The following is a 16,679-nucleotide window of genomic DNA, read 5'->3' on the forward strand; positions in this document are numbered from 1 at the left end:
ACTTTATCAAAATGACACTGAACATTGTTTCTGCTTGGCACCTACATAGAGGGATTAATTCAGGGTTGTCAATGTCAAGACAAGTAGTTTCGATGCTGATACTGCCTGCCTTGCAAAGCGCTGACAGCATAACTATCATAAAATAAAACAAAAATTTCACATGCTGGCATGGTCAACTTCACAAGCAAGTTTCCCTTTCACAACGAATTATTTTTTCACTTTATCAATGCAGAGAGAGAGCATGCGAAAAGCATGGATACTAAGAACCATGAAATATTCATAATGTCACTATAGTTTTTCTTTTCTGTTTTGAATTATTCAATCTATCTGCACTGACATCTCTTCAACCAAAACAGCGAAAATTGACATTTACATTTTCTCAATATCTTTTGACGTGAAAAGAAACAACTTTTGCCAGCTGAGAGAAAAGATGCATTTTCACGTTTCTTGTTTTACAAAAAAAACGCAAGAACAACCAAGGCATAATTATAATGTCATCAGAAAATGAACGAATTCGATTTCAGAAATCCAACATTAACAACGTTGCATCAATAAAAACTATATAAAAGACAAGTGGATTACATTTGGTTTTACACTGGACGTCGTTCTTCGCACAAAAGCTGAAGTTCGCAAAAGCAAAAAAGCTAACGGATAAGCGTAGTAATAATTTTTGTTAAGGGAAAAAATCACTGACTCAAGCATGATCTTAGGAAAACTGTTATCTGCCACAGGGTGAACCATTAAGTATTGAAATAAGTAACTTCCTCTAATAAACTTGAAAGTTAATTTAGCTGCAGAATCACTGCTAATTGCCACCTTTACTGGCTGGCATCTTGAAACCCACGAGGTGATAGTTTAGCAGCACAGCAAGAACATGTCGACCACAAATCAGTAATTAAGTGAACCTGATAGTTTCCATTTACCAACTCTAGTCTTTGTCTATTCTACACACACACATTCAGACACTGATGTGAATAAGGGGTCTGCTACTACTCGGTGAGTTCCTAACCTCTAACCCTAAAACGGCAATGATAATTAGGCTACGGCAGCCGATAATTTAAAAAAAAAATTGAAAAAATCACCGAATAGGGATCGGACTCACCGAATCGGACCCACCGAAACGGGCCATTCCGGTGAATAAGACAGGGGTTGATCTCGCTAGTCAGAAATTCAGTCGTTTTTCCCATTAATTGAACGAATGCAGACGTTTAAACAATGTAAAAAAGTCCTCTAGCTAGTACTCCTCAGCATTAAGCCATAAACAAACATATCTATATGAGCAAATACTGTACCGGTACGTAATAAAGTTGTAGCTGTTAACAAGCTGTAGTTAAAACTACAACTTTTCACGGCAAGCCAAGTCACCACTGAAGCACATCAGTATCGGCTTCAACCAATTTTGCACTTTCTGACATCAAATCAACGCTTTGTTTGATCAACACAACGTTTGAAAGCGACAAATAAACTGCAGTTTCGCTCTTAGCATCACTAGAAAGACAGCTGCTTATTTAACAATTGCTGAATGATTGTCAGAATTCCCACAAGGGTTCAGGTATGCAGCTTGATATTTCGTTTAAATAACATTTATTTCAAGTCGACCACCGTCATGCTGCACCAATGGGAACAAAAACAAAGTGCTGTGTTTTTCTTTGAGCCCAGTTATAATTAAATGTCAATCACTGTCTGGTAGAAATGCATCCAATCAGACAAAAAACAACTTGCTAGCAAAAAAACAAAAATAATTACTATTTAATATTCCACCCCAAGGCCCACTGCCAACAGCACCACTCTTTTCACAATCAAAATGGAACAAAAAAATTCAATTTGAAAATAAGTTGTCTGATACGTCCGAACAATGCCAATCCAAACACAACGTATAACTAACAAGGCAAGTAAAGCCAACAAAGTCAAGTTTTTCTTTAGTAAACTATAAGTTCCCAAAGGCAAAAGGGCATAAGGAGTAAGTTTCAATCTTAATTTTTAATTTGATAGGTCAATAAAAAGTCAATCTAATTTAATTTTTCAACTTTTGGTCAATGAAGTCAATTTTATGTAATTGCCACGTCCAGTCCAAATGTTTTCTTTTAAATGCTGAGAAAACCCGATACTTTAACAGCTTTTTGGTTCCCGTCTGGTTCTGTGCAATAAAGTTTTTCGATGCTTGCAAACTTCTGGCCAAGAACAGAAAATTTAATTTCGAAAATGTGAAACATTGTAACATGTTACATTTGAACTCTTGTTCTTGATAAACGTGATGTTCATTGTGTAGTTAGTCGCTTGCTTATGTAGCCTTCAGACCAGCCTAATATGTTTTTTGCTGATTTTAATTTATGTTTTGTTGACGTGCCAGCCTTCTTGCAAATACGAAATATATAATATACATACAAGAAACAATGGTACACTGAGTCAAACTTTTGTTGGGTCAATGAAGTCAATAACAACTTGTCCTAATAATTAATTAAATCGTCTTGAAAGCAATAAATTTCAAAAGCATCAGATTTTTTCCTTTTTAGTTAACCAGTCAAAAAGCATGCCTGGCAAGTCATCAGCGGTGTTTAATGTTTTTATGAGCGACAATCAGATCAGGTGAAGAAATGCCCACGTTTACTACTAAACTCTTATTATAATTCTGTCCATTTATACTCAGCAACTCAAGCATGGCATAATCAAAATATATCCAGCTGCTTCAGACATCTGTCCTTGCACTGTCATCTATCTTCAAACTGAAGCAGGTGGTCAGTCATTCAGCACTCTAATTTATTCCAGGACAATTGGGAAAGTTCTCGAATAAACTGAATCACCACTCCCACCTTTCCTTATGACTTCACTTAGCAGATGCAAATCGAAGCTCTCAAATGGACAACCTTGTAAAAAAATTAAATTTTGACATCAACGTAAAAACTAACGCCGGCAAGTTGATTATCGTGTTTGCTGGCAAGCTGTGAGTTTACATTTGAAAACGAATCTTCTACAAATAAAATACAATTGCAGACGTTGAATCCATGTAAAAACAAAAAGGGCTAGAAGTCGTTGGTTCGTCAGGCACTGCGGGAGCTGAATGAAAACTTATCTGGTAATCATGCAGCTGATAAGGACCATTCAGAATGACAACCGCTAATGTGTTTTTTTTATGTCGCTTTAGCATCTGGCGACGCAATTTGTACGACAAAGAACTGCGCCAGAATTGATCATCAGTTTTCCACAAATGGTGGAAAAAGCACTACTACTCCTTTTTTTACACAACGATCCATAAAGATCATGTACAATTCTGCATAATTGATGATCTATTATAAGAAATCGTTCCACAAATATTTCTGCTAACATACTGATGCGAAATGCAAACCTGAGCTTGACAATACAAGAATCGCCATCATTTCACAAACATCGCGTGCATGCTCGCAACTCCAGTATGTGCTATGGTACCTGATGATAACAATTTCATAGAAAGGAAAGAGATCATTTAAACAAAAACGTCCATTCTCTAACTTGTGCCAATATGTGTAGGTACAAAGTTAGTGGTGCGGTACTGATGAGTCCTATTTCATGGGCGAAACACAAGTCTATTACAGTCAATTCTTGCTCCAACCGATTGTCGAATAACATCAATTCTCCATAACAAGGAGAAACTAGTACAAAGATGGCGAGTTAGCAGCTTCTACAATATTATTCAAACCATTAGCTTACTGAACTGACACGGGGAGTTTTCATGAGCAGGATCATGAACACATGCGCTGTCATCACATACTCAAACATGCTCAACTGTTATGCTATAGAATGTAGAAGAAATATCATTGTCAAGTGTAAAAAACGCTTCACCACCGATATCAAGCCCCTCATTTGCCCTGCAGAATGCTTTCCTATTAAATCTGTCACTTATGACATTTCAATTGTGTCAAACCTTTCACTCCAATTATTCCATGGTCTCTACCTTTAGCCGCAGTAAAAAAATAAAGGTACTTGAAACTTGCATGAGAAAAATCGACGCTAATTTTGAGTTGATTTAACGTTGCAAGACGTCAAATGACGATTGAAAACAAAAAACTGATTCAAGCACAGAGAGGCCATAAATAAATCATGTGGTTTGACAGCGTGAAAACGGCTTCCAATCTAAGAGGCTTACTGCTAATCCATCATTTAGTTGCTTCGCTGTTATGCAACGTTATACGGACGACATAGTAAAATGACCAACAGGTCACAAAATAGTTCAATTTTTGTCAACAAAATCAGTTAATATTCATCTAACGTATATCGACGTTGAATCAATGTAAATAGAGCAGAACTGGCTAGCTGAGTTGCACTTGGTTTGTGTCGTTGGGGTCTCTGCTGTAGACATCAGTGCGAATACAAATTAAGTCGTTTGTCGGGTTTTGTGAGCGATTAACTACTACATTGTTAGCTCAATGCATCTCATTCTTCACATTGCATTCTTGCATAAACATATGTTGAACTTCATACAGGGAACCAAAAGCCTAGTTACCGTTTGTTTGAAATATACCGTGGTGGCGCTAGGCAGTAATTCTGCGAGCGCTGTTTGAAGGGAAATAGACCATACAGTTTCGGGAGAGTTTGCTTTCTTGTACCAAAGACAGGCAAGACACAACAATACAACCGGGTTGAGCATTTTCATTATATATTTTACATATTTAAAAATAGTTTTAACAGTCAAACGTTTTCAGCTTAACTAAAGTGGAAATTTATTGCATTTTTATAAATATTTTCAAATGCCTGATAAGGACTAAAGTTGAGCTGAAAACGTTTGACTGTTGTAAATAGACTACAAGTGATCAACAAAAAACAGATCATAAAAACTTTTTTTTTTATCAGACACAAAGAAATTTTGAAGGAAAAAACCTCAAAAACAACTTTTACGTTGTGGCGTTCAATAAAAAATTTCCATCAAAACAGGATGCACGCAAATTGTGAAAGCCCACGCCAAACCTCAAGAAAACACAATTGAAATATCACAAAAATAACCAACCTAAAATGGCGATACCTGAACAGGAGTAACTGCGGTTTCCTTTCTCAAGCGTAAAACTCAATGCTTTTCTATTGATTTGACGTCACAGACTGATTCGCTGATTGGGTTGATCAAGCAAGTCGTTCGCCAGTGTGGTGTGGGTGACATCATAAGGGAGAAAATGACTTCAAAAAGACCGAGTACAACCACAACACAACACGATTGACTCTCGGCTAATTTCAACTCTCATGTTGTTCACTGTTCAGCATCAGCACCCTACCAGTGTAACAATAGTATGCCATCACTTTAACTCCTTTGAAGAGCGACAAAGACGCCCTCCAATGTGACATAGCCTCAATAGATCAAAGTATATTCACTTGATGACAGAAAAACAAACAACAATTGTCTTCATACAACTGAACTAAAATTAATTGAAATCATTGAAGCAGTAAGCACTAAGCAGGTAACGCAATGTTCCCAGGGCAAACCTTGAGAAATATACCTCCTTGTCAACTTGCCAGCCAGGAAATTCAAGCCCCTTCTTTTTTAGCAGAATCAATACAAAAAGAAAGAGTAACTTACTAGCTGGAAGAGTAAACCAATTTTTCTGGTTGATCTAAACCTGGAATAACTCCGCAATATAGTCTTCTAACCTTTGAGTATTGCTCATCACACCAATAAGAAAGAAACATTTTAGTTGATTTGAGATGTATGGATTTTAGTCATAGACGAGAAAGCAAACTACCAACTTTTAAAACAACACCTCAATATCACAAACTACAAGAGAACGTCAGTCAACCCTGAACCACATAAATCACCTTATTCAATCAAAAGTAGTTGGAAAAGTAATTAGCGGTTTTGAAATATCATGTAATATATATTGTAATCGCGCCGTATAACTAAATTCGTGGCATAAGCAAACAATGCATATATCAAAGCTGAGTTCTGAAGCTCTTCCAACAAGACACCTTGCATCATGCACTGACAGCAAAAAAAAATTGCAAATTAAAAACAAATTGAGAAATCATAAAAATTAAAATCTGTTTTCAGAAACTCGACGTTCAAAGAGACAACATTGCAAATGTCGCAACGCTCACAGAAGCAATTAAGGAAATTGTTGTAAGTATTCTTGTAAATGCTCAGAGCACATCCGCGAATTGCTTCCTCTGACATGAATTGACTGACTTCAGCGATCCAATGAATTACTCTCTGAAACCTTTCCATCTCAACTGGACCCCAATCCAAACGGGGGAGGGGTAGATTTTAAATATTGACAATTTTCCATTGTCAAGTTGAAATCTGATAGCATAGCCTACTATCACTGTGTCTATCCGAAAAACACTGATAAAACAAAATTTATGGTAGAAAAAGAATAAAGATTTAACAAGCTGATAAGTAACCAGCAGTCATTTTCTCTCTTTTTAACTGCTAATTTATTAATAAGCAAACAGGTGATGAGAACATAAGTGTTAGTGCTGAATGTTCTGCTCAGCAACTCATCTAACAACAATTGTTTTCAGGTTTGCAAACCAATGAGAAAATTCCATTGTGAAGAAATCGATTTTTAAGGGAACAAGTCTTTTAGGCGCAGACAGTTAGGCGCCGGTCAAATAGGCGCGCACACTGTGGCGTCTGGATATTTAGGTGCGGAGCACTGTGGCGCCCGTTCATTTAGGAGCTATTCCTCGGAAACTCTGCAGATTGTATCAGCTTGGCAAGTAGGGCAATGCTTTTCACACAAAATGTTATATTGAACAGAAAAATATGTCATGGTTTCCGTGAGTGAAGCTGCTTAAACCGGCAATGCTTTTCACACAAAATGTTATATTGAACAGAAAAATATATTGTATTTTAATGAACGTGTTCGGCATTTATTTGTTGTTAGGTTTAATAACGAGCAAAGTCGCACCAATATACTTACAACTTGTAGCTAGGGTTCATATGCCTCATAGAAATGTATTCATGTAGTAGAACGTTGTCTCATACGAACTCGCCACACTACCAATCAATCCCGAGTAGAAGTAATTGCGAAAGATAACAGATTAAGTAAAGTTCCATCTGGCTGCAACCTGTGTTCAGGATGCATTGCAAATGTCCTGTGGAGATGTGCTAATATCAAGAGTAGTAGAGCATTGTCTCGCACCTCATCTCCACACGCGTATTAATAAAACAACATATTTTTCTGTTCAATATAACATTTTGTAGCATTGCCCTACCTGCCAAGCTTATACAATCTGCAGACTTTAGTACGAATAGCACCTAACTGAACGGGCGCCACAGTGCTCCGCACCTAAACATCCAGACGCCACAGTGTGCGCGCCTATTTGACCGGCGCCTAACTGTCTGCGCCTAAAAGACGTGGACCCATTTTTAAATGCCTGAAGACAAAGCGCAACTGGAAATAAGAACGATGTTGAACAAGACGTGGACAACAAGGTCAACCATGGCTGCACCATCCCAGAAAGCAAATCAACCATTTTTTACATTGATTCAACGTCTGCAGACGTTAAATCAATGTAAAAAAAACGGTTAATTTGATGCATGGGATGAGTGAACCATAACAAACGCACGCCATCAACACTGGGATTCCAGTCAGAAAAGTGCCATTTCACTTCACCTACTTCCAACCTTTGCAAACATAGTAGCAACACTCAAGTCAAAAACATGAACTCAAGAAGAAATTATTTCTTATTACTGTATTGTGCAATGTACAAAGGAATTGATTTGCCGGCTGGGAAAGCCTTTGCGCAAAAGGAATCTCTCAACTGCAAGTCAAGACAATACTTGGGAACGCTTTCATAACGAAATCCTCGGAATGTTAAGTGGTGCAGCGCTAATGAAAACTGCTTCAGAGTGTTGAAGACGTCATAAAAATATGATGAGATCACCACTTTAAAAAGGTCACTAGTTATGACGTTTCCAAAGACTTGCTTTGCGTCGCAGGTTTAGTGTTGATCATTGGGAACTAGAATATCCGACTTATCCGTTCATGTTTATAGTACCAGGCTCTCTTGCTAACAGGACTCAAATACTTTTCCATCGCATATGCTCCTCTACTAGTGGCACCAAAGAAACGTTTAATTAAGTCTTGAAATTACTCGTCAGCATTTCTTCGAGCCACAGAAGGTCACACATTGTTCGTCAGTGAATGGAATGGCCAGCTGCAGCCACCAAGCTTGGAACCTTTCTGACTTCAAGCCACTTGAGAGCTTTTGCAGGAGAAGACTTCAATTGGAAATTGTCATTTTCAAGACAGCACACACAGCACACTCACAATCCCATTGGTCGCATAAATGCATTGGTTGAAGAAGGAAACATATCGAGCGTGAAGGCAAAACAGCATCGTTAGCATCTCTATGATGTTAGGAAGAAAGTTTGCCAAAAATCATTTAACTCCATTTATTCTATGCAACATACTCATATTTATTCTAGCAACTAAATGCCTGGTGAACACTGAACAGTCCCATTCAATTTTTAGCATCTTACTCCAATCACAACGCCTCAGACTCACGGTTAATTATATTGAAGCAAAAAACAAGCCACTTTTCTGCGACCATGTTAAATCCTGCGGCACAGCTATGCGCTCTAGAAGGATGTCGACTGTCGGACCAACGCTCTGTTTCAGAGGGTTATAAAGCACTCTCACCACTCAGCTTATCTCTTTGTTAAAGGTTGACGTACCAACAATCAAAAGGATCTTGATTTCAGCGCCTGTCTTAAGATTCTTGCTGTGCAGTACAACACTAATATGCTAAAAGAATCTCGGCATTCTGAAACGTGTCTTTTTCTCTTAAGGATCATCAGGCCAAGCCTAAACTTGAACTAACAATTTATTTCTCTATACAGCACTGTAGACTTTGTAGTAGTATTGCGACATCACTATTTTCTATCTGTTATCTATCATTCAAAAACTCGAGAAGCAAATATTACGGTCTTCATATAAATTTTTTGACAATTAAGTTCCCACAAATGGTTGAAACATCTGCATGCTCTTTCTGACGATTCTCACAAAAACTGATGTTCTTGTTTGAAGCATCTACAAACTGGCAATTAATCACGCTACGTCTCTCAAATCACTCGATAAAAATGTGCTCTGATTAAATATTGGCATTTCCATTGATGAATGTGCACCGATCCGCGCCGATGAATAAATGATAGCCTGTCAAACACCTGATTGGCTAGATGAAACGCCTGGAGAAAAGACCTGGTCTGAGTGCATGAGAAAACGATTGGGCGGGTACAAGACGGACTCTTGGGCGGGTATGAAAACCGACACTGCGATTAAACAATGACCTTGCCAATGCGCGAAAGCGGATTATCCTTAAATGAACTACTCGGGAATGTAAATTAGTGCTGTCTAAAAGTCCACATTGAAATTTTATCAATTTAATTACCGAACAAAAAACATCACATATTTATCGTGATCATTGAAAACGTTAAAAAACTTCAAACTTCAAATCGTACATTATTTAGCATTGATTCAGTGAGCGGCATCAATTCAAAAAAAAAAAACAGCATAAACAATAATACATAATATTTCCCAAGAAAGCGTGGTGTTCATTTACCCAAAATTATATCATATCTACAACGGGGTCTAAGTTGCCGTACATGGTAAGAATAATTCGCAACTATTTGACTAAAAGCAAGCAGTGTGATGTCATACTGCCTACCACGCACCATAGCAAACAATTACACCATTCACTGCAACTATCAAAGTTAACTTCAGCTGTCGCGTACAATTGCAGGAAATAGAATTGAGGTTGCAATGAACGCTCTGGGTGCGGGGAAAAACTATGCTGTAACCTGACAGGGCAACTTGACATAATATACAAGTAAGTTGGCTACAGTAGTATGCTGAAACAAACTGTGTCCTACCAACATAACAAAAAGGATGAGCAAACACCACATAAATAAGCAAGACTCTTTATATATACAAATGCTGTCATGTAATTTCATGGGTTACGGTCTGGGCTGAATGTAAACGACATGAAGCGATAAAATTAAATGATAACCTTCCCAGATTGCAAATCAGTCGTTTTTTACATCGATTCAATGTCTGAAGAACTGGTTTTCTGTCTGGGTTAAAACAGCAAGGAAAATGTCGGTGAAGCATTAAAACACTATCTTTTGTTTGTGATTGTTCTTTTTCGGAATGGCCCGTTTTGGTGAGTCCGATTCGGTGAGTCCGATCCCTTAACGGGGGATTTTTTCAACTTTTTTTTTAAATTATCGGATACCGTAGCCTAATTATCATTGCCGTTTTAGGGTTCGGGGTTAGGATTAGGGGTTAGAGGTTAGGAACTCACCGAATCAGACTCACCGAATCGGACTCACCGAATAGTAGCAGACCCGTTCTTTTTTACACTCGCAACTGCAATAAAAATATGTTATCACCAACTTTTGGAAGCTGAATATTTACTTTTCGCGCTATATCTATTTCCCTGATGAACCCTTTTAAAATTGAACTGATTCAGAAACTTCTCAGTAAACCAGCCTTACATTATTCCATGTTGATACTGAATAAGCTGTACAAAATGTTACACTGTTGACTGTGTTATCTCATCTTAGCCTCAACAAGTTACTAATGAATGGTGAGTGTAAAACAAAGACGGTGTTCGATAGTTTGTGCGGAATGCGTCCACACAAAAGACGGAGGCCATAGCACTCAGCTGGCTTTGTTGTCACACAGAAGCAAAACTAATCTATCTTTGAAATCGACCACTTAATAATACAATGACTAAGGCGCACTATGACATCAAACAAAACTTAATTTCTCATGGCCGATCATGTGTAAAAAAAATCGTTCAAGCGAAACCAATAGTAAAGTTTGCTCGCCTTCAACAAAACTGTTGTTATTTTGACCATTTCGACGCTTTTTTGCGTGTTTATTACGTAAAATCAACTTAAAACCTAGTCTTGATGTCATGTATCTTTCAGTTCCTGGAAAAATGGTAAAAAATACTTTACTCAACATATTTTGGAATCAGACTATAAACTACTTTTCAACATCCACTGCCAAATAAACGATGTACAACACATAGTCTGTTGGAATGTAAATTAAAACCACAAAGTTATCTGTAAACTGCCCAGCAAAGTTGTGGACAATGACGTGAATGAAATTCCTTGGTGTTTGCATAAACAGCCGGTCCATTACAAACGGAGCTTCATTGCATCTAGTGACCACACTGCTATCAATGGGTTTTTGTATCAGTTGAACAGGCAACGGAAGTGGAAATCAAAATCGTTAAATCCGTTTAAATCTCGACCTCAATCAGTGGTCGTAAAAAATTGACAACTGAAGTGGCAAAATAATGATTGAGAATTTCCGATGAAAAACATGACTTTCGACAGATTTTCTATCTTGCTTATGGCAAAGTATGGCGCAACTCGGCTGATCGATATATAGCCAAGCCAACATCACAAAAAACTTCAAAGCATAATGTTACTGACACAAAGCACACAAATGATCACAGTGACATTGCGGTTGACACTAGTTGTTAAATACTACTGCCACCTGGCGAGGAAAAATCAACAAAAAGAAGGAATCAGCGGCCATAACAGAATGAAGTTCATACGATAACCGTGAATCAAACTGCATCTCATCAACATTAAGTAATCGCACCAATCGGTGCCTTGATGCTAAAATTAGTGAATGTTTAAAGTAGGTATTTCCAGCAAGATGCAATTCATTAACCGCAAGAAGTTGAGCACCCAATAGTTATACCAGCGTTTTATGACATTAATATTATATTTGTATAAATGACTTCATTATATCAAGCAGTGTTGTAACTTCCTTTGTATTCCATAACCCATAAAAAAACCATCGTTTTCAAACTAATTTATATTAATGTCTCCGAACGTTGCAATATGTATCAATAAAAAGTGTAGTTGTAGGGCTGAGGGATTTAGAGTAAGCTTTTCTTTAAAATTTAATATCACTAGCTTGCAAATTCAGTCGTAAAACAGCTCATATAATTTCATAACTTGGGGAAAAAAAGACTGCATTATAAAACAAAGTTGCTTCCAAAGTGGATTCAAGATTCGACCATGAAAAACGGCATCTCGCTGTTTTAAACCTTTTACTTCAGCTCATGTATTTGTAACGCTTCCATTTATTAAGAAAGTGTACTTAGTTAATATGTGAAAAGAGAGCATCTTGCAAAAGGTCAGTTGCAAAAACTTGGGGATTGCAATATCACTACATGAGGCAAATGTCATCCAAACCTAAACTTCAGTTAACATAAAACAAAAAAACCCGATACCATTGTTGCATGGTTTAAACTTTACATATATATATATATATAATCTATCACAAGGTTGATTAGAAAAGTCAAAAATTATCGACCAAATACAAAAGCATCGTAGTAGGCTACTGAAGAAATTATGCATTGGCCCAGCATGAAGGTTTACATGAATACAACTTTTGCAAGGTGATCGGAATTTGTTTGGATGGCGCTTTAGGCGTCGTGAAAAGAAAGTCAGGCGCTTAACTGAAATTGGTTTGTAGTTTTAGCGACTACGCATTTCTAAAATTCCTGAAAATTATAGCAAACCATCCAGCGCCCAACCTACAACCGTCAAAAGTAACGTCTTTGCATTAATTCAACGTATGAGCATTGAGCAGTAGCAAAAACATAAAAAGCTTTGCTGGCTGGCAAACAAAGGCAGTCAAGAAAAATTTCACCGTCGGCAACGAATTTAGAAATCATAGGTCTCCGAAAAGACAAATTAATTCCAGTTTCAATCAATCCAAAACTTTCGATACTTTGAGATAATCACACGGTTTGCCTGGTTGGCATTGGTAACGTAGACGGCCGTTTTAGAACTCCAATCAGGTAAACAATCTTTAGAGCCAGCGCAACGCAAAATTATGATACAATGTGTTTAAAGTGGCAAGAAACACAAAGTCTGTTTATATCTTGGCTCCACGCAAGACACTTGTTGTTATCACAAGCGTTCCAGATAAGGATCGTTGCTTGTGATTTGATTGAGGCAACCACTACGTCACACAGTACGTAATTAAGGGTTGCCCAAACATTGATAGAAGTCAACCAGAGTAGCACAAAGATGAGAAAAACTAAAATAATCGTTTTAGTAGAAAACAGAGATTATTATCAGTGTTTGAAAGAGTTACTACAGTACATGCACATTTATTATTTTAATGGTCACTTTACTGGCTGGGTAGTAGCATTGCTACTCAAGATAAAACAAACTAGGCCAATAAACATCTATCTATCCTCCTATTCGCATCTCTCAAAATAGTGATAAAAAATAGATAAAAAGATTTCTCATTTTGGTACTGATGAATGATCAAGAGATACCAGTACACGAGTACAGCTTAAAGATTGTCAAAATAAAAACCGAATTTCTACCACAAAAAGTGACACCTTGGTGTAATAAATCATAACCCAACGGTTCAATACTGGTGGACACTTACTCATAAGTGTAAATTTCGTCTATCAAGGAAGTCAATTTACTAAATCAGAAAAAAACAAATTGCACCGAAATATCTCAATTATAATCTAAAAACAGTTCTAGCAGTGGTAACTTTATCTTTCAATCTCTGGTAAAGGGAAGGTGAGAGTAAAAAGTTGAGAACCCCCACGAACGCACCTATGTGGAACACATCAAACAGCACCACTTGTTACAGAGATGATGGACTGGCTGTGAAGTATAAAAGACTGCCAACAGCAAAGTTGCTTTTCCACATCGTTTCAATATCGTATGACGTTGAAACAACAAAAACTTTTGAAGATTGTTGAGAAAAAAAACACAAGTTGAAAGTTCAAATCTGTCATCAAACAACAAGCAAGTTCCTGATAACAGAACAACTCAGCAGGCAGGGCAGGTGTCAACGACACAGAAAGACATTAAAAAACATAAAATTTGTGTAGGAATTAGTGAACTGTTGTGTTGTTTTCTCTTAGGTGCTACATCATTCAGAAAAAAGTTACCCTGTGCAAAGTAAACCAGCAAAACATGATACATCACATATCCAAAAGAACAACTGTAAACAGGTGTCACCACAACTAAAGATTTCACCACAATTGCAACAGAGAAGTGAATTGCTAAGCACATTTATAGAAAATTGCAAACCATAAAATACAGTCACAAATAATAATCACAGCCATTTAGAAGAGTAAATCTCTAGAGAGTCTTAGAACAAATCAAAACAATTTCACACCATGTGGTGGGGCCAGAAATACAACTACTTGCACACTGCTCTTATGAGGATTATCACATAGTTGACGTTTTGTAGCAAGCCCAATTCTCATCCTCAATCCACAACTAACATGATATACCGTACATCATATAGATAATTTTCTGAAGCAAAAACCAAAATCATTATCTAAAAGCTACATGCATGATACATCACAGATTTAATAGCTCGCTTTTCCCTGAAACTATTACACAAAATAAACAAATCAATAATGCTGTGTTTAGTCAGGGTGCCTCAAGACAACAGCTACTGTAACATTATACATACAGCATTACTATTGATACCATACAAAGTAAACATACTAGCCTACATCACATCTAACATCTCACCATATCCATGTCAAGGATTCTTTTTCCAACTTTCTCTACAAAAACAGTAAAGCCATTTAGTTTCTATGTGAGTTCCATTCATTATCCGTACAAAACAATGTCTACCAAACATCTAATGCACTGGTAATAATATATATTTATAAAATCATGTTGGAAACATGCAGTGAAAAATAACATTAACATATTACACCCAACAAAATATAGCAACATAATATACTGAGTCTCCCACAGAGCAAGACGTATGGGCACATGCCAGTCAGGCTCATAAACTAGGCAGTCATAGACAGTTAGACACTGTAAGTAAATGACCTCTTTCTCATGAACAACAAAATAATAAAAGAATTTAGTTTCAAATGAGCAAAATGGCTTCCTTAGGACTGTTTTTTCACCATCTCCGTGCAATCACACATATTGCACTCTTGCAACAAGACCATGGCTAACTAATAACTATGACCATGATTGAGACACAGGCGTGTTGTCATGGTCATCAGCCCATCTTGTTCTTTATATATAATATGAACCAATTTGAAGAAACCTAAGTGTTTCTTAGTTGCTAAACTACTTTGACATAACATCAAATTCTCCAAAACTTTATGTATGAAGGTTTTAACATCGAAAGCAGTTTTATTATGCAAAGTTTTGTAAAATCTTCACACAAACTAGGCTCTCACAAAAGTCTCATTTTCAAATCTGAGTTGTCAAAATGGGGCATTACAAAACCTGTATATTCAGCTGCAAGATACTTAAAAGGCCAATATTTTTAGATGAACTTTTGAAGCTGGTATACAAGGGGGGGGGGACTAGTATACCAGCTCATAATTTTTATTATGGTAGGCTCTAATTTCTTCTTAGTCCGGCATTCCAAATTATTCTAGCTGCAGTTTAAAATTTAGATTACTAATAATAGTAATTTAAACTGAATTATTACCGAAGAATTACCGTACTGTAAGCAAATTATGGTTAAAAATTCCAACAAAAAAATCAAAAGTAGCAAATCCACATATTTATAATTAGCTTGATCTGAGGTATATAAATTAGTACGGTAATCATCTTAAAATGCTATAAAATTACCTTCATGCATCAACCGATATCCTATTCCAAAATCTCACATGCTTGTACAAAACATACGAAACAATAATATTTCTGCAAAAAAATAGAGAAAATAACAAAAACAAACCAACAATACAAACATTTACAGACGTTAAATCAATGTAAAAAATGACTGAATTGTTGTCTGGAGCATCTCTGAAAGCCTTCTCTTGGTATTCTGAAAACATTTCCTTTTCTTCTCCTCAGCACATATCCATTATATTCAGTGGCGTACAATGGTTATTATTTGGAAAAGTTTACTTTTTCTAGAAAGTTTCAGACACATGCTTGATTTGCACATGACGCGCAGTGACTCTTTACATGGGCATCTTTAAATTAGAACTTCAAACCCCACAAAACTTGCAAGGTTAGGCTTGTATATACAGTTTTTAAGGATACCGTACCGTATACTGTAATTAGGCTATGACCCTAAGGAAAGTTTGCACTTTGTCAATTGATAGGCCTTGCTATAAAGTTTTTTTAACCTGCATAGAAAAATTAGGCTGTATTAATCGGGTGCAACCTAGTTTGTACCCTGAACAGTTCGTACCCTGCAAAGATCGAGAGAAAAAATTAAAAAAAGCCGACGTTGCTGATCGCAGTTTTCGCAAACGTTTTAAAATTTTCCCCTGAAAAGATTGAGAGAAAAAATAGCACAAAGCCAAAGTCATTGATTGGAGTTTTAATTTTTTCGCAAACATTTTAAAATTTTCGGTAATGATCCTGAGAGTTTGCCGAAGTTGCTGATCGCAGTTTCAGCAAACATTTTTAAAGGGTTAGGGTTAGGAAAAGATTAAGAAGAAAAATTTAAAAATAACCGAAGTCGCTGATCGGAGTTTCCGCAAACAAACAAACTGAAAAGATCAAGAGAAAAAATAGAACAAAGCTGAAGTCGCTGATCGCAGTTTCCGTTTTTCCGCAGTTTCCGCAAACATTTTAAAATTTCTGGTAATGATCCTAAGAGTTTGCCGAAGTCGCTGATCGTAGTTTCTGCAAACATTTTAAAAGGGGTTAGGGTTAGAAAAAGATCGAGAGAAAAAAATTTAAAAAAAGCCGAAGTCGCTGATTGTAGTTTCTGCAAACA

The 16,679-nt window shown here is 36.8% G+C and overlaps 1 protein-coding gene across 1 annotated transcript in view; it reads right to left on the bottom strand.

The window, feature by feature from the left end:
• Nucleotides 1-15,643, bottom strand: part of LOC145770009 (uncharacterized) — a 62,395-nt gene extending 46,752 nt beyond the window's left edge. The window contains exons 1-2 of the mRNA XM_082581589.1: nucleotides 15,578-15,643; nucleotides 14,507-14,541 (exon numbers count right to left, since the gene is read on the bottom strand). Coding sequence (XP_082437715.1) covers nucleotides 14,507-14,541; nucleotides 15,578-15,587 — 45 coding nt within the window. The 5' untranslated portion in view covers nucleotides 15,588-15,643. The remainder of the gene's footprint in view (nucleotides 1-14,506; nucleotides 14,542-15,577) is intronic.
• Nucleotides 15,644-16,679: the final 1,036 nt, after the last annotated feature.

This window comes from Aplidium turbinatum, chromosome 5 (assembly GCF_918807975.1).
Source record: "Aplidium turbinatum chromosome 5, kaAplTurb1.1, whole genome shotgun sequence".
In the NCBI taxonomy this organism is placed as follows: domain Eukaryota; kingdom Metazoa; phylum Chordata; class Ascidiacea; order Aplousobranchia; family Polyclinidae; genus Aplidium; species Aplidium turbinatum.